At 39.4% G+C, this 24,332-nt stretch overlaps 1 protein-coding gene across 5 annotated transcripts in view; it reads right to left on the bottom strand.

Annotated features, from left to right (window-relative positions):
* The window catches only part of Abcg2 (ATP binding cassette subfamily G member 2 (JR blood group)), a 113,785-nt gene that overhangs the window by 4,711 nt on the left and 84,742 nt on the right, over positions 1-24,332 (bottom strand). For all 5 annotated transcript variants that reach the window (XM_090343216.1, XM_090343217.1, XM_090343219.1 and 2 more), the window contains 7 exons: positions 20,178-20,329; positions 18,189-18,293; positions 16,510-16,757; positions 10,775-10,857; positions 6,210-6,299; positions 4,925-5,049; positions 3,862-4,016 (listed from right to left, as the gene is read on the bottom strand). In XM_090343216.1, coding sequence (XP_090199342.1) covers positions 3,862-4,016; positions 4,925-5,049; positions 6,210-6,299; positions 10,775-10,857; positions 16,510-16,757; positions 18,189-18,293; positions 20,178-20,329 — 958 coding nt within the window. The remainder of the gene's footprint in view (positions 1-3,861; positions 4,017-4,924; positions 5,050-6,209; positions 6,300-10,774; positions 10,858-16,509; positions 16,758-18,188; positions 18,294-20,177; positions 20,330-24,332) is intronic.

The raw sequence follows: 24,332 nt of genomic DNA, 5'->3' as shown, positions 1-24,332 counted from the left end.
TTTAATCCTCAAGGCTGTGTCTTCAACTTTGTAGCTGTACACAATGAAAAGTTAAGAAGTACAATTTTCCTTCAGACCCAAGGGCTATTAGTTCAGGACCTTCAACATATAAGTTAAAATCTTAAGATACTCAGGTTTCTTTATTTTTCAAATAGCAATGGATTTAAATCTAGACCATTCATACCCTTTACACATTTTTAAAAAAATAATCATTAGGTAATTGTACCTAAGCACTTACCATTCAACAAAGCTGTTTATGAATATATCTTGATCACTGTTATCCCTTTTCATCATTCTCTCCCATTTTTCCAAGTCCCATCCCTTCCCTCAATTTATTTTGTAGGCTATTCATTGAATACAATTTGGTTTTAATGAAGTAAAAATGACAAAAATTTTAAGTAATTAATATTAAGTATGTATATGGGAAAGGGTGGTAAGGAAAATACAGACAGTTGGCAAATGAAGGTAATGACTAAAATGTATGGGAGTTCTTCATTTCAAAATTGACATCCTTTCTTTGAGTTTAAAATGGTGTCAAAATAAAAAGCTAAAAATGAATTTTTAATTTTTTAGTAAAGACTATTATAATTGTACAACTTGTACAATTTATAGATTTTTTTTTTTTTGCCAGTCCTGGGCTTGAGCTCCGGGCCTGAGCACTGTCCTTGGACTTTCTCAAGGCTAGAGCTCTACCACTTGAGACTCAGCACCACTTCCGGCTTTTTTCTATGTATGTGGTACCGAGGAATCGAACCCGGGTCTTCATGCATGCTAGGCAAGCACTTTAACCACTAGGCCAAACTCCCAGCCCCCAGTTTATAGATTTTTTTATTTTGACATAATTTGCTTATATACCTTTGACTTACTCACTATGAATTTTTTAGTGATAGTTATTTTTTATTTTTATAACTTTATTGTTATTGTAAAGGTTGTAAAGAGGAGTTGTGGTTACATAAGTCAGATAAAGAGCACAATTCTTAGCAGCACGTTAGTTTTTATTGTGAACAACTCACATTAAAAAAATAAGGAAGAGGGCCGGGAGTTTGGCCTAGTGGTTAAGGTGCTTGCCTAGCATGCATGAAGACCCGGGTTCGATTCCTCGGTACCACATACATAGAAAAAAGCCGGAAGTGGTGCTGAGGCTCAAGTGGTACAGCTCTAGCCTTGAGAAAATCCAAGGACAGTGCTCAGGCCCTGAGCTCAAGCCCAGGACTGCCAAAAAAAATAAAAATAAGGAAGAAATATTATGCTGACTTGATAGCACATTTTTAAAAGGTGATTTACTATCAACATTAATATAACAAAGTGGAATTTATTCTCAACCTAACTGACAGATGTGTTTTCAAAGGAATACTCTTCTACTCATTTGGTACCAATTTTCATTTACAGCAAGACTACTCAGTCTTATTCTGAATGTCTTATAAGAGTGGAAGATTAAGGCACAAAACATTTATTATGTAAGATAATATTCTCTGGGTGAGTATCATCTTGTATACATATAAAAATGTATATCCTTTATAAAACTTGGTTATCTTAGCCAGGCACAGTGGCTTGTGCTGGTAATCCTAGCTACTCCTCCGGAGGCTGAGATCTGAGGATCAAGCTTCAAAGCCAGCCCAGGCACAAAATGACCTGAGACTCTCATCTCCAGTTAACCTCTAGAAAATGGGAAGTGGGGCTTGGCTCAAGGGTAGGGCAGTAACCTTGAGCTGAAGAGCTCAGGGACAGTACCCAGGCCATGTCCAAGTCCCATGATCCACAAAAAACAAAACAAAACTTGGTTATTCGTACAATATTAGACATGAAATAAACAGGTACAAGTCTGAACAAAGAAAAAAAAAGAACACATGGTCTGGTAGTGTGGCCTAATGGTAGAGTGCTTGCCTAGCATGGATGAAGCTCTGGCTTCAATTCCTCAGTACCACATACAACAGAAAAAGCTGGAAGTGGCTGTGGCCTAAGTGGCAGAGAAGAACATTGCTTATGTCCTGAGTTCAAGCCCTAGGACTGGCAAAAAACCAAACCAACCAAAAAAACCCAAAAAACCCTCCAAACCCCAAAACCAAAACAACAAAAAATATAATACATTTCTTTTAGAATGATGTTACAGCCCCCCTTCCCATCCTCACCTACAACTTGTGTAATTCATTTTTATCATAAAATCTAGTGAGTACCACTGCTGCCTTTGTCCACCCTCCACCCCTCCCTTTTACACTTTTTTTAGGTATCAGGGTTTGAACTCGGAGCCTGTAATTCGATAGGTTTCCTTGTACTCTGCTACTTGAGTAATCCTTCAGCCTAGCTGTTTTTCTGGTTATTTTAGAAAGGTTTCACAAACTTTTCTGTCCAGACTGTAATCCCTTGTTTCGGTTCAGCTATAATCCCTTGTATTTCAGCCTCCTGTGTAATTAGGATTACAGGCTAGGGCCATTTTCAAATATACATAGGCTGAATATTTAAAGTCATCTCCACATTTCTGATGTTACTAAATACATTGTAAATGCTATGCAAACAGTTATTATTAAGTATCCTGTGCGGAATAATAATTAGGAAAAGTATCTCTACAATGCAGTACCTATGTAATATTTTAGATTTTGTTGTTGTTGTTGTTGTTGCTGGTTGTGGGGCTTGAACTCTGGGCCTGGGTGTTGTCCCTGAGCTCTTCAGCGCAAGGCTAGTACTCTACCACTGAGCCATAGATAAAAGTCTCATGGTCTTTTGTGCCCAGGCTGGCTTTGAACATGATCCTTAGCTCTCGGCCTCCTGAGGAGCTAGGAGTACAGGTGTGAGCTATAGGTACCCGGCTTTTTACACATTTTTGTTCTACACTTGGTTGAGTCTTCAGGGATGGAAGCCACACATGCAGTAGGTAGATTGTACTATTGATTCTAATTCTAGTGATTCCTACGACCTCTGTGTGTTTCCCGAATACACCCTGCAATGTAGTACCAGAATAATCTCAAGTATTGAATAAACATCTCAAATTCCTCTAATTCCATTCAGCAACAAAGATTTGTTAGTCCCAAAGAATTACACTCTATCCATCACTTCAGGAATGATATGGCTTCAAATATAGTTCTGGAGTAACCCAAAGCCAAAACTAATATATAATGGAGTAAAAATATGGCCAGTAACTTCATGTCAAGCTATTAATGGAGACAGCAAGAACTTCTCAAGAATAATAATAGACACGTAGGCAGTTCACATAAAATGTGAGCTAACTAGTAGTAGGTAAACTAGGGTATGAAAAACAGTATTGCTGGGCTGGGAGCATTGCATTTGGTAGAGTGCTTGCCGCATATGCACAAAGCCCTGGGTTTGATTCTTTGGTACCATCTATACAGCAAAAGCTGGAAGTGGCACTGTGACTCAAATGGCAGAGCACTAGCTTTGACTAAAAAGTGTTCAAGAACAGTGCCCAAGCCCTGAATTCAAGTCCAACTGGCAAAAAAAAAAAAGAGCGAAATAAGCATTGCTGGGCTTGTACATTTTCATTGGATCTAACCTTAACAGTAGTGACTCCAGCCATAACATCTGCCATAGTTAAATAGCTAGCGGTTCTCTAACTAACAGCACCAACCAGTCACACTTCTCATTTTTTTAAAGTTCCCAAGTTTTTCAATATGTCACCAAGAATTGTCTCTTAAAATCCCAGTAGTAAAAAACATGTTAACTAAGGTATATTGACTATATTAAATAATAGCACAAAGCAGGTTGCATGACAGCTGGGATGAAAACTCCTATTACGTCTACTATAAAGTATATTGCAGCACCTGATCCCGCATATAGAACCTCTAGGAGAGTTTTACCATGACTAGTGAATGCACTGAAGGAACGTGGGGAAGCATAGCTCATACTCACCATCATAAATACAAAAGACAAGGTCATGAGAAGTGTGGCTACAGACACCACGCTCTGACCAGCTGCGATGGCCAGAGACATGGAACTGGCTGTGTACGCCACCATTGCGAGGGTGAACATCATGATGAAGAACGCATCCACTGCGGGTCTCAGTCCTTAGGAAGAAAAGAAGAGATCAGTCCAGCTGCGCAGTCACCAGAGTTCGATGTATAAATAACAGTATAATAATTGGAGAAAGTAGTATTGGCATTTTACAGTCCAACTACTACTGATCACATTGTTTCTCTCCCCTCCCCATCATGTAACTGCATCAACTTCTCATCAATTTTCTTTCTTATGTGTAATTCTGTGATGCTGAGCTATAGGCAACATGGCTGACCCAAATTCAACTGTCTCCTCTCCCAGGAAACTCCTAAGTAGAAAGCTTTCATGTATCCACTGTGTGCACATCACTCAGGAATTGCTGCCACTCCATTCATAGTGTTTTTAGTGCCTGGAGAGGGAAGGGTGCATGCCTTAATCCATGGTAGTTCTTGACACTACTGAATTCTAGGATGGTAAGTAGGGATTAAACAAGTGTCTTAAATATTTTACAAACTATAATGGGTTCTTGAGTCATTCAAGTCAGAAGATTTTGCCCAGAACTCTGAACATCTAGATTTGATGTAGAATTCTATACATCTTCTACTTATGAAGTGGAAATCTAACTTCTATTAGTGATTCTTACTCTATAGTGATTTGTCAAAGTAGATATTTGTGGAGGGATAAGTTGTGGTAAAGGAATTTAATGCAGTAAGCGTGGGGTGAGATTTTAGCGTAAAGCACATAATAATCCAACTCTCTATAATAATAATTTTTCCTTAGGCAATAACAATTTTTATGAAATCCATAAGCCCTCAAAGTCAGCTTATACCCACTAGATAATATTTTTTTCAAATCTCTGTTTATATACCTCAATATATCTCAGTGGAGAGATATAAAGAGAGGTAAACAAGAATATATGCATAGAGAAATTAAGTACACCTTCTTTCCAAGAATAAAGCTCCAAACTTGGGCTACTTACCTAACATGAAATACAGTAGGCAAGTATATATAATACTTGGCAATAATCTCATGGGAAATAAATCAGAAAACAATTTTCCAAAGAAATAAGATGACACCCTGTAGTATCCACTGACAAATTCATGTCTAAAGAAAGAAAAATGTACACAGATTATTTCCACAGTGCACGGAGCCAATGAGGTGCTGGTTGTACAGACTTCTGCAGTCCTGAGGACCTAGCAAGACACCCACAGCCCTTGGTTGACTGCTATATTCATGCTCCACCCAGGTGCCAGCCTCCCAGAATAGCAGGCACCAGAGCCCTCACTCTTACTCTCCTCACAGTGCTCCCTTGTGCTGCTGTATACCTGCGCCCCAGAACTCCCCTTTTAGTGAAGCAGGGTCTGCCTCAAAACCACTGTCTCAGAGACTGCTCTTCCTGCTTCCCCTCTACAGAACAGTCCTTTAGGGATCAAGTTCACAAGCAATGGAGGCTTTCCCCTCCCCACTTCTGGCTGTAAAGGGGAAGTTACTGCTTTCCAAATCCCCAATGCAGTTGCACTTCTCTATACCCTTTTTATCAGTGCTACTCTAATATAACTTCTTCAAGGACCCTTCAAAGAACAGCTTTGTCAGCTACTAAATCCTAATCCGTATTCTTTCTGACATATTCCTCTAGTAATTAGTACTCTTTGAACAGTACTGTCATTTCTTCTCTCTGTATTTTCCTTGGTAAGTGAAGATGGACACAACTCTTCTGGTTTTGAAAATACAAAACCACACTAGTGACCACTTCATTATAAAGCCTCCCTCTGGCTCTTTCCACTCTTCCATCCACCAAAGTCCAAATGTGCTCAATTCTGTCTTAACTTTACCTCCTCTAAAGCACTGTTGAATCCTCTGCTTAATCTCTGTGAAACGCCTCAAACTTTCTGTGCTTGCTTTATGAAGATCTGTTATTTGACAAAAGTGAAGGATGCTTTCTAATCCTTTTACAGTTATTTCCTCAGCAGCACAGGGATTTTCAATCTATACCCCAAAATGGAGTTTCCTTTCTCTTGGTAGCTAGTGTTCTGATCTTTCAACTTGCTCAACATTACTTCATTAAGAAGAATCACTATCATTTCGGGAAGTTTGTGTGCACTATATACATAATTTTACACACAATGCATTATGTACACAGAAATATTGAAAGACAGAGGAAAGGAAAATACTGATAATTCCCAATATGGCGTCCTGGGCTAACCCTGGATGTGCCCATTTTGAGACAGTCACGGTGCCCCTTACCAGAACTGGACACTACTTACATGAAGAGCTTCTTCTCTACAACAAAGAGCTCCACGGCAGACACGCTACTGAAACACTGGTTGGTAGTCAGGAAGAAGAGGACCCCGGCTCTGCCAGGATAGGACAGCAGCAGTCAGTTCAATAGTCTCACGTTAGATTTTTCTCCCCATAGAACTCATTCCACAAATAACATACCATTAAATAGATTTAAAAAAAAAATACATCTGCTCTGGTTAATCCAGAGAAGGAAGCAAGGCCCCTTGTGGTTTCTATCTCATCTCTGTGTCTCCACTGTGGCCATTTAAAAATTGTATGGTTGTAGCTTGTTATAAACTGAATCATGTTCCTTTAAAATTCTTTAAATGCTGAGCTGGGGGCCAGTGGCTTCCACCTGTAATCCTAGTTACTCGGAAGACTCAGATCTGAGGATTGACGTTCAAAGCCATTCCAGGCAGAAAAGTACCCATGAGACTTCTATTTCCAATCAAGCACTCAGAAACTAGAAGTGGTGTTTGTGGCTTCATAGTGGTAGAGCACTTGAGCACAAAGAGACTTAGGGACAGCTGCCATTGTGATCTTCAGTATCATACTGAACAATGTATCTCCAAGGAAATACACCGATCTTTATTCTTCCTGTCTAATAGACACCATCTCATCTCCCCCACCACTCAGGCTCTGGAATTGCCTGTTAACCCTTGGCTTCTAAGAATTCAATTGCTAGCTATGGCACAACTAGTGAGTGTGAGTCTTGAGCATAAAAGCTCAAGTGTAGCACACAGGGCCTGAGTTCAAGACCCAGGACCGGCAAAGAAAAAAAAAGAAAGAAAAAGCACACGCGCGCACACACACACACACACACACACACACACACACACACACACACACATTATATGCACATTTGTAGGTACCAACAACTACTTTGTGTGCTTTAGTAATTTTCTACTATAGTAAATCCAAAGTCTATGTGTAACATTTTGCCTAGCATAAACCTCAAATTAGAATTAACATAAATGCTTAAAGAAAGTAATTCAGTTGTTTTAGATTCATTATATTTTGTGTTTCTGTGCTTCATTTTACTTACCATACATTCTCTAATTCCATCTATGTTGTCACAAATTACAAAATTTATTTTTTGAGACAAAACTGTAATCCATTTGTTTACACATCACACTTTCCTAAGGTAATTCACTTGATCATGGACATGTACAGTAACTGTGTAAATAGGCTATTGTGAATTATTTTTCATAATGAACATGGAACTACAGATCTCTCTGCCACTAAATGATTTCTAATATTTTGCATGAGTATCCAGAAGTGAAATTATTGTCTCTGATTATCTCGTAAACACTCTCTCCCTACCACTCCCAGTGTTTGGCTCCTATCTTAACCTTGTAAGGCTTTTAAATATTTTTAAAACTCTCCCCTCCTCCCTGTTTCTTTGATGATCTTGCTGCTCATTCAGCAATGCATTATTAAGCCTCACATGTGTGAATACTTTTCAGTTGTTTCAACTGCTGTTGTCTACTACATTATAGGAAGTTCTTTCAATTTTATTTAAGGCTTGTTTCATAGTCTTAAATAACATTATTTTGAAAAAAATTCCATCAGTTCTAAGAACAAATCCAATATTTCATTCAGTGTTATGTAGCTGCTAGACTGAATTGTTTTGAAAAAAATTATTGTTATTAAAAAAGTGATGGGGCCGGGAGTTTGGCCTAGTGGTAGAGTGCTTGCCTAGCATGCACGAAGACCCAGGTTCAATTCCTCGGTACCACATACATAGAAAAAAAAAGCCGGAAGTGGTGCTGAGGCTCAAGTGGTAGAGCTCTAACCTTGAGAAAGTCCAAGGACAGTGCTCAGGCCCTGAGCTCAAGCCCAGGACTGGCAAAAAATAAAATAAAAAAATAAATAAAAAAGTGATGTACAAAGGGGTACAGTTACATAAGTCAGGTAAAGAGTACATTTCTTTTTGGACAATGTCCCTGCTTCCTTGTCTTTCTCCCAGTTTTTACCTCCCATCCTCACCCACAAGAAGTATAGTTCATTTCCAACATACTATCCAGTGAGCACCATTTTTACATTTATTCCCTCTTTTCCCCATTTCTGTGCCTCCCCTCACTCCCTCAAAGACAGATAAACAAATAAGACAAAAAGAAATTAACAACACTACTCAGGAGGTTGAGATCTGAGGATGAAGGTTCAAAGCTAGCCCAGGCACAAAAGGAACTGAGAATCTTATCTCTAATTAACTTCTAGAATACCAGAAGTGGGGCCTGGATGGAGAGTAGGGAGGTAGCCTTGAGCTGAAGGGCCCAGGCCCAGGGGTAGGGTAGTAGCTTTGAGCTGAAGAGCACAGGGACAGTGCCCAGGCTGAGTTCAAGCCCCAGGACCCACAAAAAAAAAAAAGAAAGATAGAAAGAAAAAGGAAAAGAAATTAATAACAAGAAAAATTCTCTTGTTGTGCTTGCCTAGCATGCATGAAGTCCTGAGTTCGATTCCTTGGTACCACATACACAGAAAAAGCCAGAAGTAGTGTTGTGGCTCAAGTGGCAGAACACTAGTCTTGAGGAAAGCCCAAGGACAGTGCTCAGGCCCTAAGTTCATGCCCCAGGCCTGGTAAAAATAAAAAGAAAGGAAGAAGTTTATTAAGGTGAGATAAAATGTCATTTTTTTTAATATTGTTGATTTAGGGGAAAAATGAATTCTAGTTTGCAATGATAGCTAGTAGCAATTGTATCTAAAAATCAATAGATCAATTAGCAATTTAAGAGCAACAAACTGATCCCAATCCAACTCATCTCAGAACTTTCAGTGAAATTAATAGTCTCATAAACAAGAAAGACTTAAGTTGGTAATAATTGTGGTAGACAAAATAATGATACTCTCTCCTCACTTCATTGGCCCTGTGAATGTTTTGCCTTAATGATGAAAGAACATATAAATTGCATATGGAAACAGGGATGCAAATCAGCTGACCATAAAATAGAGAAATGACTTTGGATTATTCAAGTAAGCCCAGTGTCATCACGACACAGTTGCATGAAAAGAGAAGCAAGAGAGCCACAGTCTAAAGCATGAAAGTGGAAAGTGGTTTAATGCGCCATTGCTGGATTTAAGGAAGTAAGGAGATTGCAAAGATGCTCATCAACAGCGCACTTGCATGATTTGCACCCGGCTCTGACAGAAAAAGAATCTGATTATATAGAATAATAATTATCAAAATGAACTCTAAGGAATGGAAACAAGATGCTTTTTTTCTTTCATTCATATCTTGTTTTCTTTGCTGATATCTTGTTTTCTTTTCCTATTGTCTTATTTGTTCATGTATCTATATTTAGGAGGGTAAGAATGGGCACAGAAATGGTGAGACCAGGGTAAATAAATGCAATAGTGGTCCTACTAGACACTATTGAGAATGAGCTATAGGACTTGTGAGTGAGGATAGGAGAGAAAAATTGGGAGAGCGAGGGAAGGGGTGACATAGCTCAAAAAACAAATATACTCTTGATCTGGCTTATGTAATTGTTTCCCCTTGGTACATCACTTTATAGTAACAATAAAATGCATGGGAAAATATTAAAATAAAATTCAGCAGGCATTTTTAGAAAAGGCAACTTCCAGAAGGAACATAGTGTGGTAGCACATTCTTTAAGCTGAAGGAATGCAGTATCAGACTTATCTGCAAAACTAAGTGACAGTAAATTTTATTTGTGTTTAGCCACTACATGTGTAATAATTTCTTGTAGCAGCAATGAGACACTAGTACACTAGAAAATGCTATATATAGTTTTATAACTATCATGTAAAATGTGCCAAAATTAAATGAGATCGTGTCAGATGATTTTATTTGGCATGCACAAGGACATTTTAAAAACTGGGAGAGGAGGTAGGGAGAGACAACACCCACTATTAGCGGTTACAGAATTAAATATAAAGTCAGAATTTTTGACCTTTAGCATGATTAGTTGTTATATATTAGAATTCTTCTTAAGAAAAGTGAAAGTTTGAGTCACACTAACAAGAATATGAAGTTTAATTCACACGGTGAGATCAAAGGAGGATATTCTTAGGAGAGGATCACAAAGGCTCAATAGCTATGTGCATAGGATCATAGAAAATTATGTTTATTGAAGTGAACTCCAAGAAATGGAAACAAGAGGTTTTTTTGTTACTTTTCTTTTCTTTTTGTTTTCTTTTTTGCTGCTGTTTTTCATTTCTGTACCTTTTGACTTATATGAAAATTTATTTGATTTGAGGAGGTAGAACACAGAAATGCTGGGACAGAGGGCTAACAAATGCAGCAGTAACCCTCACTAGACACTATGCTATAGAGGGGTTACAGTTACATTTGCCAGATAGTAGGTACATTACTTCTCACACAATGATACTCCATCTCATGTTTTTGTTCTCATTTCCCTCCCCCCACCCCTCCCAATCATTTTTCCTCCTTTCCCTTTTCTATTTCAAATAAACAAATAAACGAATATACAATATGCCAGGTAAGAAAGTCTACATTTCTTATAGAACTAATCTGTGCCTGCTTTCTTGTGTGTATATATATATATATAAAATCAAATGTACTCACCTATTCTGCATTCCAGTAGGATCATTTGTTAGCTTAAAGTAAATGGCACCAATTATAAGTCCAAGTATGACTGTGACAATTACCTTTTCAAAAAGAAAAATGAAAATAAAAAAAAGCGTTAGTTAGAGGTAGGGGTGTATGCGTGTGTGCGTGTGTGTATGTATCTGTCAGTCATGGGGCTTGAACTCTGAGCCTGGGCTCTGTCCATGAGTTCTAGGATAAGCTAGTATTCTACCACTTGAGTCATAGCACCACCTCCGGTTTTCTGGTGGTTAATTGGAGATCAAGAGTCTCACAGACTTTAGAGCCCAGACTGGCTATGAACCTCTATTCTTAACTCTCAGCTTCCTGAGTAGCTAAGATAACAGGTGCGAGCCACTGGCACGTGGCTAGAGGTAAACTTTTTTTTTTTTTTTTTGCCAGGCCTGGGCTTTGAACTCCAGGCCTGAACACTGTCTTTGTTCTTTCTCAAGGCTAGAGCTCTACTACTGGAGACACAGCACCACTTCTGGCTTTTTTCTATGTATGTGGTACTGAGGAATCGAACCCGGATCTTTGTGCATGCCAGGCAAACACCCTACCACTAGCAAACTCCCGGCCTGTGGTAAACATTTTTATATATCATTTATTATTTTAAGATACATGATTGACTACATAATCAGGTATCTCCATTAAGATGATCTCTTTTTTTTTTTTGATCATTGTACTGGGATTTGAATTCAAGGCTTTACACTTGCTAGGCAGGCACTTCACCACATAAACCATTCATCCAACAGATATCTTTGTTAAGATGCATACTTTAAATGGTTTGGCCAGAGTCCCTGGGACAACATAAAGTCAGGTGTGCTATTAGAATATTTTCTAACTTAATATTAAAATTAAAGTTACTTGCTGCTTGTGGAACTGACAACAGAGAAGCTACTGGAAAATCTAGGACTCTTCCAAAAGCTTCACCAAGCATTGTGAATCCAGGTTCAGATCAGGCACTGAACTCCTGAATAATACACAAGTAGTAGAGAATACTAGACAGACATTTAGGAAGTGAATCAAAGTCTAATTGACTGAGCTTTCACTTGAACTCTCAGCCTTCTGCACCAGTAAACTGGTACAATGTCTACAACAGATTTCAGTTTAAAACAAAACAAACAGGATATATTTTAGCAATAAAAATAAATAAAAATGGGCTGGGATGTAGCTCAGTGGCAAAGTACTTGCCTAGCAAGTGCAATGTCCTGGGTTCGATCCCCAGTACAAAAAAAATAGTTAAAATAAATAAATAAAATTTAAAAGCCCACACAGAAGATATGACAATGACATTTTGCATGATAAGGAAGTAAGCAGGAGCTAGTCTCCAGCTATCCAACCTCTGGGGTGCCTCCATGAGCAAGAGCCCATTCTCACTGCCTCCAAACCACCCACCAGTTTTCTCTGGGACACCAGAGTACCTCCTTTGAAACTGCTTCCCTGCTCATAAACCTGTCCTCCAAATCCTCTTCATCCTTATCCATGCTTATCTGTTTAGTCTCTGTGGATGGCTTTCAAGGAGAGTGGACCAGCCTCACTTCCGCTCTTCACCATGTTTCAGTTGATAATGGTTGTATCACAATCTAATTTATATGAGGGATACTACTTGATATTTTTCATGGAATAATTTCTTTTCTTTCTCTTTTTTATTTTGTAGGTCATGGGGCTTGAACTCACCTGGGCACTGTCCTTGAGCTCTTCAGCTCAAGGCTACCACCCTCCCCTGGGCCTGGGCATTGTCCTTGAGCTTTACAGTTCTAGGTTACCACCCTACCCTTGAGTCAACTCCCACTTCCAGTTTTCTAGAGGTTAATTGGAGATAAGAGTCTCAGATTCTTTTGTGCCTGGGCTGGCTTTGAACCTTGATTCCCAGATTTCAGCCTCCTGAGCAGCTAGGATTACAGGCATGAGCCACCGTGCCTGGCTCATGGAATAATTTCTAAGAATACAAACATTGGTAATCTAAAGAAAAAAATCCTCTCACATACCTTGGAAAATAAAAATAATAATTTTAATACTACAAAAAATATCAAGTAAGGGGCTGGGAGTTTGGCCTAGTGGTAGAGTGCTTGCCTAGCATGCACAAAGGCCTAGGTTCTATTCCCCTGTACCACATACATAGAAAAAAAGCTGGAAGTGGTGCTATGGCTCAAGTGGTAGAGTTTTAGCCTTAAGAAAAGTCCAAGGACAGTGCTCAGGCCCTGAGTTCAAGCCCCACAACTAGCAAAAAGAAAAAAAAAGAGTCAAATAATTTGTGAAGAGAATTACTATAAAGAAGCCAAGTAAAGTAGAAAAACAGAATCAAGACCTGTGAAGTTGGTTTTTGAATGCTTTGTTCTGTAAAAGATGTTCTCTTATCTGAGTCATGTAATCATAATCCCTCCGTACATCACCTTTATAATAACAATAAGGTAAATCATAATTTTAAAAGGATATTACTTGGATGCATGACTTATGAGACGTTTTTCTAAAATTCCTTACTTAATGAGACAAAAATTAGAGGAATAAGAAATCTTACCTTAGCATGTTTGCACTGATCTCAATAATGTACTCTACTTTAATCAAGCAGATCAGACTTTCAAAATTGCTGATGGCTCTACTTACATCAGCATGCATGCATATATAAAAGCCTGATCTTACTGCATCACTTTTAGAAATACTCAGTTTTATGGACTACCCACTCCACAACATGTTTCTTTTCCATCCCAACTCTTTATATTATACTAACACTACAGGTGTAGTCATTCCAGTGTTCCATAAATGTGTAAGTAATATAGCTATTCCCAATCAGCTTTTAAACAACATGAGGAATCTCATGCGTTCATAAGTTATGCCTGTGTTATTCTTTCTTGCACGAGAGAAAAGTAAACCAGGAAATTAAACAATGTAAGCAGGACAAATTATCCTCTGAGACTTGTGAATCTAACCTCTGCTTTAATAAGGGAAAAATAAAAAATTATGCAAAGCCAGGAGTGTGGCCTAATGGTAGAGTGCTTGCCTAGCATGCATGAAGTCCTGGATTTGATTCCTCGGTACCATATACACAGAAAAAGCTGAAAGTAAAGCTGTGGCTCGAGTGGTAGAGTGCTAGCCTAGGAACATAAGGACATATATGAGGAGACTAAATGAAAGGATATGGAAACAAGAGCTTTAGCTTGTGTGATTGCTGTTCTTAATATACTATGTTATTTCTCTTCTCTTTTTTTTTGCCCTTTGGTTAATTTCATATTATTACTGTATGGGACTTTGTTACCTGGTTTATTGTATATATGTTTATTTGAAATAGGAAAGGGACGTGAGGAAACAAGATGATTGAGAGGGAGTAAGGGGAAGAAATGGGAACAAAACCATGAGAAGGGTGTCGATGTGTGAGAAGTAATGCACCTACTATCTGGAGAATGTAATTGTAACCCCTTTATATATTACCCGACAATAAAAAAAACAACCTGTCAAGTCTAGCCAATGTGCTCTATGGGATGTTTGCTGTACTAGTATTATAAAACATGAGTTCATAGGAGAGCCTTAATATACTACTCATGCTCTGAAAGATTAGAGATGACTTCAAAAGAAATTTGATCGGAAATGCTTGGTAGGTTAAATGATCATTAAATTTTCATAGCCAGATAATCTATTGATTTCAACATCTTCCATATACAACCTCTGACTAAAGCCATGGTTCTTGATCATGTAAATAAATAACTTGTTCAAACCAAAGTACAAATTTAAGGCAATAAATAAGATTTATGAAAAGAAAGTCATAAAACATTTCAATGACCCCATGTTGAGAAACCAAAAGCACATCAAGAACCCTTTGGCAAAGGTCAGTAAATGATGGACTGAAGGACAAATAGGCCCAGCCACTTAACACTGAAAATTATGAGCTAAATGTAATTCCTAGTAATTTTTATGGTTTAGGGGAAAAGGAAAGGCTATCATTTCTTAAACAATGAAATTCACCTTAATGAAAAAAATTTCGTTGGAATACTATTGTAGGCATTCCAGGATTTAGAAATCTGAACAAGAGCTTATCCTGATCAGTACAGGAAGATGAAAAGCTCAAAGACAGGCTTCTTTTATCATCACTCTACTCCAACTGCAAACCAATTCCCTCCCAATCTCCCTGCCTCTTCTTCCCCCTTCTCTACTCCCTCCCTGCTTAAATTGTCTTCATAGTTCTTTTTATCATGTGACTTATTAGACTTTTTATTTCTCTATTCAGTTAACATTTTGCTGTTATCACACAGAAATAATTCCCATGAGAGTAGAAAGTTTTATGTTTACTCATTTTTTTCTTACTAGATAACACACTCGATAACAAAACACAATCATGTTTTAAGGTCATAGCTTAGATGTGGAATGTCCCAAAGTCTCCTGTGTTGAAAACTTGGGCTAAAGTGGGGTAATTATAGAAGAGGGGTAACTGTATCATGAAAGCATTGGGTTAGTTACTTCTTTCATCATTGTGACCTAATCCTGAGAAAGAAAATGTAAGGAAGGAAAGATCTACTTTGCTGGCTGTTTTACAGGCTTTAGTACTTTGCACCACTGATTCTGGCCCTGTAGTAAGGCAGTTTATCATAGCAGTGGAAACAGGAGGCATGCTATTCATTTAGTAGAGGACAGTAAACAGCAAGATAGGAAAATGCCCAGGATTTGACATTCCCAAGGGCTTGTCCTTAATGATTTCCTTCCTCCAGCAAGGTCGTATTACCTAATGTTTCCAGAAACTACCAGAATTGTGACTCAAGATAGGGACCTAGTATTCAACACATGATCCTGTGGGGGGAATTTCTTATTCAAACCATAATAGGAGTTGAGAGCAATGTGCCAATGTGCTGCATGACACCTGAGGACAAAGGGCCTAGCTGGGGGATGCAAATCACTGGGATATATCTTATTTCTCTGTCCTTTCTTCCTATCCACCATGGAGAAAACAGATTGCCTCTGTCATATCCTTCTGTCATGATGTTCTGCCTCACTGCAGGCCCAGAAATAGTGCAGCCACACAACCATGGGGTGAATCTTCAGAGGCATGAATCAAAATAAATCTTCCCCCATTTAAGCTTATTTTCTCAGGAATTTCACCACAGTGGCAAAAAGTTGACTCATGTAACTGAAACTGTAGAATGTGTTAGTAAATAACATAGAATAGCTTCTAGAAAACTCGAGTGGGACTGATGTTGCCCATATTGTACATTATTCAGGGAAAAAAAGTAAATTGCTTTTTGTTTTGTTTTTTTGTCAGTCACAAGGATTGAACTCTGGGCCTGGGCACTGTCACTAAACTCTTCAGTTCAAGACTAGCAGTCTACCATTTGAGCCACAGAGCCACTTCTGGTTTTCTGGTGATTAATTGGAGATTAGTCTCACAGACTTTTGTGCTTTTGTTCCTGGGCTGGCTTTGAACTGCAATCCTCAGATCTCAGCCTCCTGAGTAGCTAGGATTACAAGCATGAGCCACCAGCACCCAGCTAAAAAAAGTAAATTTCTACTAAGACTTACTATTGCAATTGGTCTAAACCATCAAAAAATCTGAGTACATCTGCTAACCTTGAGCAAAAACATGAGGCCCTGAGTTCAGGCCCAAATAATGCTACTAGTACACACATATGCACACACCCACACATTACCACTATCTCCCCCCCCCACCCCCCACACATGCGCACACACACAAACATCCACACAAAACAACAATTGGACTGGACACTTACCTGGGCTATAGAAGCCTGAGGATTCCCCAGTAAGTTTTTGAATGAACGTTTAGTAATCCATCTCAGCTGATGACAGAAGGGAGTGACATAGACAACCTCCTTGAAGGCCAAGCTCTTCTTCTTCCTCTCACCCCTAGAAAGTTTGTCTAATTCAGCTTTTGTTTCTCCATAGAAGGAAGAGTTGACATAAAACTCAGCTAATTTTTCTATGACTGGTTTCTCTCTTTTCGAAGGCTCAGTCCTATTAACTTAGGATTGAAATATAAATAAAAGAAAAGCATTAACAGAGAACAACTGATTTAATTCATTTTTGTGACACATTTCTTGTGTCACAATTTGAAAGCATGAGTAAAAGAAATTGCTTATAGTCACTGTTTTTTACACACTAGAAAGATACCGCAAATTGACCAGATGCTGCCATAAGCTTTTAAACACAGCAAACTACATTTTCACAATTTAAACCATAACTCATTTTATTTGCTATTTAGTATTGATTGATTGATTTTCCTTCATAGATATGCAAAAAGGTTTCTATTCAAAATGTCAGTTTTGTGTATAATATATCTTCATCAACATCTCCCCTTTCACCATTCTCTCCTATCTCTCCCAACCCTATTCATCCCCTCAATTTACCTAGCTCCATTTTTCATACATGCACATTGAATATCATAATGGAATTTACTCATCCATCTTTTCTCCATTCTTCCTCTCTTCATTTGTCTAATTCTTTCCCTTAACCTCACCACTACCACCCTAGCATATGTTCTAGCTTCCTGGCATTTATTTTGTTAGGATGTAAGTTAACTGTTCAAAGGACTTACACCATTGGAATTCTCCCCTAATTGCACCATACCTTAGTTAATATGTTTGTGTATATATATGTAGGATCCTTATGTTCACATATATATTTATAATTTAGATCCAAATTCCATATATGAGAGAAAACATATATCTTTTGTCTCTCTGAGCCTGACTTACTTCATTTAGCTAAACAATCTTGTGATTGGGCATTTCTCCAAAAGATTACAAGTCAGAATACATTAAAGACAGCTGCAAAGCCACACAAGTGTGAGCCATTGGCTCCTAGCTACTGAGGCGACTGAGATCTGAGAATCATGCTTTGACATCATCTGGGCAGGAAAGTCTGTGAGACTCATCTTTAATTCATCACAGAAAAAGCTGGTTCAAGTGGTAGAGTGCTTAGCCTTGAGGAACTTTGGGACAGCACCCAGGCCCAGAGTTCAATTCCTAGGAGAGGCAAAAAAAAAGACAGATGCACAGTCATGCTCACTGATGTATTAGTCACCAGAGCAAAGTTAGGGACACTGCCAAGATGCCTTTGGTGGATAAATGAATCAAGAAAATGTGTTATACATGCTAAAAAACAGCACCTAGGCTCTGAGTTCAAGCCTAGTACTGGTATACATGCACACGAACACACATACATACACATACACACATAAATACAAACTCAATTATACTATCATAAAAATCCCCATTAATAAACCAAGTAAAAAATAGCCCTAACACTCTGGGACAACAGTGTATCTATTGACTCGTATCAGAGCACTGAATTAACATGAATTACATGGAAAGTTCTAATGAGCAACAGCATTGCTAAATTGTAGTCCTATCAATTAGGGGGAAAAACAATTTGTGATTATCAAAGATTAACATACCTTCAGAGTCTTGTTCTTCTGCGTTTAATACAACAGCAGAAGAATCTCCATTAATGACATCCAGGAAGAAGTCTGCAGGATTGTTATAAGGCTCACAGTGGTAACCTATGAGAAAAGGCAAACTAAGAATATATTTCCCAATGGTCTTGCAAACTAAAGAGGACTCTCTTTCAAGAAAGAAGGCCTAGTCAAGACAGAATCTAACCGCCTCCTCCTCTCACTCTTGCTCTCTCCTCCCCCTCATGAATTTGTCCCTCTCTCTCACATACTAAATTACTACAGTAATAATTCCAAAGGAATTTTGGGTGCCAGGGAACATCTTACGTTAGTCCTTTCTGTCATATATCATAAAACTTAAAGAGCCATCAATATGTTCCAATGCCTATCAAGAAGTCCTCAAATATCTAAATCAATATACATATAAGAAAATAGTTAAGTACCTAGGTGCATTCTGCATTCTGAGTTGCCCTGGTAGGTAAGAGACCAGCAAGCTGCCATCAACAGTGATAGCTTTGCCATCCTAATCGAGAGGTAGGTTCTGCCCTAATTCCAAACCGAAAACAAATCCTCCGAACTGGATTCCCTCCCTATCTCACCTGAACTCTGACTTCAGTTTCTTAAGACACAATCCTGACTTGTCCTAATGTAAATATATCTTACCTTGTAAATATATCTTACCTGCTCTTCAAGACTCATACATACTTGGTTATTTTAGCCAGCCCTTTATCACTTCTTTGTTTTTTTTTTTTTGCCAGTCCTGGGCTTGAGCTCAGGGCCTGAGCACTGTCCTTGGACTTTCTCAAGGCTAGAACTCTACCACGTGAGCCTCAGCACCACTTCCAGCTTTTTTTCTATGTGGTACCGAGGAATTGAATTCGGGTCTTCATGCATGCTAGGCAAGCATTCTACCACTAGGCCAAACTCCCAGCCCCCTTTATCACTTTTTTTTTTTTTTTAACCCACATTTCCAAATCTGACTGTCTCGGTTATTTTTGAGGGAGGGTTTTATTTTATGCCCAGTGTGAGCTATGACCCTCCTCTTTTTGTTTCTCTATATCTTAAAGAAAAAAAGAGTCAAACTACTGCATCCAGCCATTGTCTTTCCTATGTAGCTAGCATAACAGGATCACACCTCTGCACCCAGCCATTGGTAAAGATGGATTCAAGAATAATTTACACCTAAATCTCCAAATTGGCCCTTGTAGTGGGATTCTCTAAATCTCTGCCTCCTAAGTAACTAAGATTACAGGCTTAAGCCACTGTAGCCACTAACGAATAGATATTAAACAAAAGCAATGCAAGAAAGACAGGGATGCTGTGGCTCATGTGGTAGAGTACTAGCCTTGAGCTGAAGAGCACAGGGACAGTGCTCAGGCCCAGAGTTCAAGCCCCATGACTGATGAAAAAGATAAGAGTGAAAATTAAAATTTTCCATGGGTTTGTGGAGAATCATATATAATCATAGCCAAATATCTCTGAAATAGAATGCATGCTTATCACAGTCAGACTTAAGTCTAGACATTCTGTTGATCAACAACAGGTCACTCATGAGGCATGTAGGTCACTTACATCTGCAATATCTAGAATATTAAGTGGCATCTCTATGACCCCTCTATTACATATCATCTGACCACCGTCAAGAAGGCAAAGGTCCTGGGCCTTTCCCAAAGTGTTCAGCTGACAGAATACCTGCCTTCATGCACACTACAACACTGAACTTCCAAGGAAGGATATCATAACAGGATGTAGGACAAAGGTCCAGGAGAAACACTCTCACACATGAGTGGACATGTATGCATACATGAATGGACAGGAAAAGTGGACACCTAAACAATAGGATATTCTCCAAGATAAACAAAAGTTCTAACGAAAGATGTTTTGAAATCTTAAGTAAAGCTACACAAAAATCAACAGCACTCCTTTCCAATCTTCTGTTTGCTTCCAGGTATCTATGGATAAAAGACCCAATACACAAATAATCACCCCTACCTGCTGAGGCAAAGTACTCCAAAGCTTTCTGTGCAGGTCCATGGAACATTAATTTCCCTGAGGCCAATAAAGTGAGGCTATCAAACAACTTGAAGATGGAATACCGAGGCTGATGAATGGAGAAAATGATTGTTCGGCCCTGTTTGGACATCCTATATTAAAAAGGGGGAAATGAGGAGTTACTGAACATTACGACCTGGTACTTCTTGGCAAAAATACTTATTCCTACTGTCTATTTTTTTTTTGCCAGTTCACACATCTCATCTCCTCTCATCTAGCTGATAGTTTGGGAATCTAAATCAAGGATTCTATTAAAGAGACTTTGGGAGCTGGGATATCTACCCCAGTGAGCTAGTAGAGCCCAGTTGACGTCAAGTTCATGATGTCAAGTTCTTAGTACATCTAGACCTTGAGTTCAATACCTAAAAGCAAAAGGAATACAGAGCACCTAGACCTTCTCAAGGGATTTGCCTCAAACTAGTAAAACTCACTATATAGTATTTATTAACAACACAGACTCATAAAGAGTCATCACAGATATTGACCAGAATGTCTGTAGATGGGTATAAGGAGTTCATATTTTTTTAAAGCTCCTCAGGAAAATCTGTAAGTACACTACAGTTTGAAAAACAATCATGAGCTAAATATTAAAATAATATCCATATGTTTTGTTCTCACTAATCATAGAGGAATTCTCATCAGTTAGGAACTTGTCTTCATTCTTTTTTTCTAGAAACACACAGTTAAAAGCACTTACCATATTTTTGCTAAACACTATAGACACCATCTCATTTTAATATTCACAATGTTGTCAAAAGCCATCTGTGATATTTTATTAAGTCATTTTTATCAGCTGGGCACCAATTGCTTATGCCTGTAATCCTAGCTCTCAGGATCCTAGATCCTAGATCTCAGGAGGCTGAGATCTGACGATCATAGTTCAAATCCAGCCTGGACATGAAAGTCTGTGAGACCCTTATCTTAAATTAATCACCAGAAAACCAGAAGTGGTGCTATGGCTCAAAGTGGTAGAGCACTAGCCTTGAGCTGAATAGCTGAGGGACAGCGCCCAGGCCCAGAGTTCAAGCCCCATGACTGAGCAAAAGCAAAAAAACCCATTTTATCCATAAGTCTTAAGGGATTCAAGCAACTGGTTCATATGTCATAATTTCAAAGATACAAGTCTAACATGAGGAAATGCTTGACATCTCTGGCAAATCAAAATAACTTTGAGATTCTACCTCAGCCCAGTTAGAATGGCCAGGAAATGGCCAGAAGGGATCACTACTACACTGTTGGTACGAGTGTAAACTTCAACCACTCTGGACAGCCGTATGGCAGTTCCTCAAAAGACTAAGCATAGAGCTCCCCCTATGACCCAGCAATCGTATTCCTGGGAACTTTCCCAAATGTTCAGGAAGAAAACCATATTAAACTTACCAGCACAACCATGCTCATGGAAGCATTATTTACCATAGCTACCATATGGAACCAACCCAGATGCACCTCAGTAGACAAATGGATTAAGAAGATGTGCTATACACACACAATGGAATTCTATGCTGCCACCAGAAAGGATGATAATGCCCCATTTGTAAGGAAATGGAAAGACTTGGGAAAAAAATCATGTTAAAATGAAGTAAGCCAGACAAAAAGGAGCATAGGCTCCATGGTTTTCTTCATTTGTAATAATTAGTATGCATCTAGAATTTTCCTAGCAGAGGAGAGCAATAGCTCAAAAGGTATGTGCACATGGCCAAATAGGATGAAGCTAAGTGAAATGAACTCCAGGATAGGGAAACAAGACGTTCATCCTTGAGATGTTATTTTTAATGCATTAGGTAAAGTTATTTCTTTACTTTTTTGGGGGTTTTGTGGGTTTTTTTTTTTTGGTTGTTTGCTTGCTTGTTTTTTTTTCCCCCTTATGGTATATCCCCTGTTGTTGCTGTATCTGACTTTGGCACCTTATGAATTGTATATACATTTATTTATTTGAATCAGGGAAGGGAAGGGGAAAAACAAGATAAAGAACAAAAGGTGAACCAGTTTAACAACAATATTCACAGGACAATACGTTAGAAATGAACTTTACAACTTGGGAGGGGGTGGGAGGAGGGAAAGTGGTAGAAAAACATGTGAATGGATAACAGTGTTCAAGAAGTAATGTACGAGTCTGGTGCTGATGGCTCACACCTGTAATCCTAGCTACTCAGGAGGCTGAGATCTGAGAATCTCAGTTCAAAGCCAGTCCAGCCACAAAAGTTTGTGAGATTCGTATCTCCAATTAACCATCAGAAAATCGGAAATGGTGCTGTGGCTCAATGTAGTAGCGTGGTCGCCTTGCGGTGAAGAACTCAGGGACAGTGCCCAAGCCCAGAGCTCAAGACCCATGACTGACCAAAAAAAAAAAAAAAAAAAAAAAAAGTAATGCACAGGAGCTGGGGCTTTAGCCTAGTGGTAGAGTGCTTGCCTAGCACGCACAAAGACCCTGGTTCAATTCCTCAGTATCCAAAGCTGGAAATGGTGCTTTGGCTCAAGTAGTAGAGCTCTAGCCTTGAGAAAGCCCAAGGACAGTGCTCAGGCCCTGAGTTCAAGCCCCAGGATTGGCAAAAAAAAAAAAATGTACACACTTGTTGGGGACCCAGAGACCTTGGACCCGCACAGCTGTGGACACAAAGAAATAAGCTTTTAGCATGACTTTGGGCTGTGTTAATCCCTTTCTTGTTTACTTGATTGCTGTTTTGTAGGAATGCAACACTTGGCAGTTTCCTGGTTTTTAGAAAAGTATTTAAGATTGGAACAAAGAAATAAATGAGGGTACAGTCTTAAGCTCTCTGCCTTCTTTGGCTGCTGACTTGGGCTGTAGTCCTCCCGACCCCATCTTTTTCTTGTCTTCTTCTTCTTTTCCAAGTCCCTATCCCCTAAGTCAGGAACCCCATTCGCTGCCGGCTGGCTCTGGCAAATGGTGCCCGAACAGGGACCTGAAAACCTGGGACAATGGTAGAGGACCCCACTATGGTGAGTGACGCATCATAAGAGTCTTAAGAGAGTGAGAGGGCGGGAGAGTGTATAGTCAGGAGTAAAATATAATGGGACAAGGTAAGAGCCGCAGGCTCTATGTGCAGGCCCTTAGAGGAACACTCCAAGCCCATGGAGTGCGGGAAGGGCAGGGACAGCTTGAATGCTTCCTACAGTTTATTAAGAAAGTGTACCGGTCGTTTCCCGAGGAAGGAACCCTAAATTTAGAAACCTGGTTAAAGGAAAGGAAAGGACTAACGGAATTTCATGAAACTGTTCTGTCCCTCTGCCCATGGATTTTTGCAGGAGGGGATGAGTCCACCTGGGAGAGGGTAGCCTGGCAGGGTCAGAAAGGAGAGCATACTAGGGGCCCCCTGCGAGAGTGCTTTGCTGCCCCTCTAAATAAAGGCACAGGCCAGCAAATTTATCCATCTCTGATTGATCTCAAACTCAAAAATGAAAGCAGACCTCCCCCACATCCTGGCGGGTCCTTGACAGACCCTTTGGCCTCCTCAGGAATCCCCTGGGGTGGGGAGCCCTTCCCTCAGTAATACTTGAGGCCAAGTTGAACCCTCAGCATGGCCTTCTGGCAACCAGGGCTCCCAAGTCTTTAAGCATTCCCAGTAATTGTTACTCCCCCAGGCTTCCTCTACCCTCAGTCAGACAGCAATCTACCCCGGCGTATCTGGGAACCACACAACCTAGATCTCCTTCATCGGAAGGCAGTTTACTTTCAGGTATACATTTCTTACAATATAAATCCACCTTTTATGATAAGCTGAGGTCAGGGGCAACACCAATGCCTTGTCTGGAATATCTCCTGCCAGGCCTTAAGTTAGAAACTCTGCAGCCCCAGCTCCAGGGCTTAGTTGGCCTAGCAGCTTCTTAGCAAACAGCATGCCCCCGGCCCTGGCAAGAGCCATTTAGCCTCTGTTCTTAAAAAGGACCTGCCCACTAAGCTCTAGAGAGAGACAAGATATGTGGCATTCTATGATGACTGCGTTATTTATGAGAAAATTGGCACAAAACTGCTCCCCGAAACCTGTATGGATGAAGCAGTGGCCTATTGGCAGAAATAACAATAAGAGCTACTAAAATCGATGCAGGAACAGCTTCAGAATTCCCCATTTTTGTTAT

This window comes from Megascapheus bottae, chromosome 13, assembly GCF_031878675.1.
Source record: "Megascapheus bottae isolate mThoBot1 chromosome 13, mThoBot2.hap1, whole genome shotgun sequence".
Classification (NCBI taxonomy): domain Eukaryota; kingdom Metazoa; phylum Chordata; class Mammalia; order Rodentia; family Geomyidae; genus Megascapheus; species Megascapheus bottae.
Note: the sequence above shows the minus strand (reverse complement) of the source record. Positions and strands in the feature narration are given on the sequence as shown.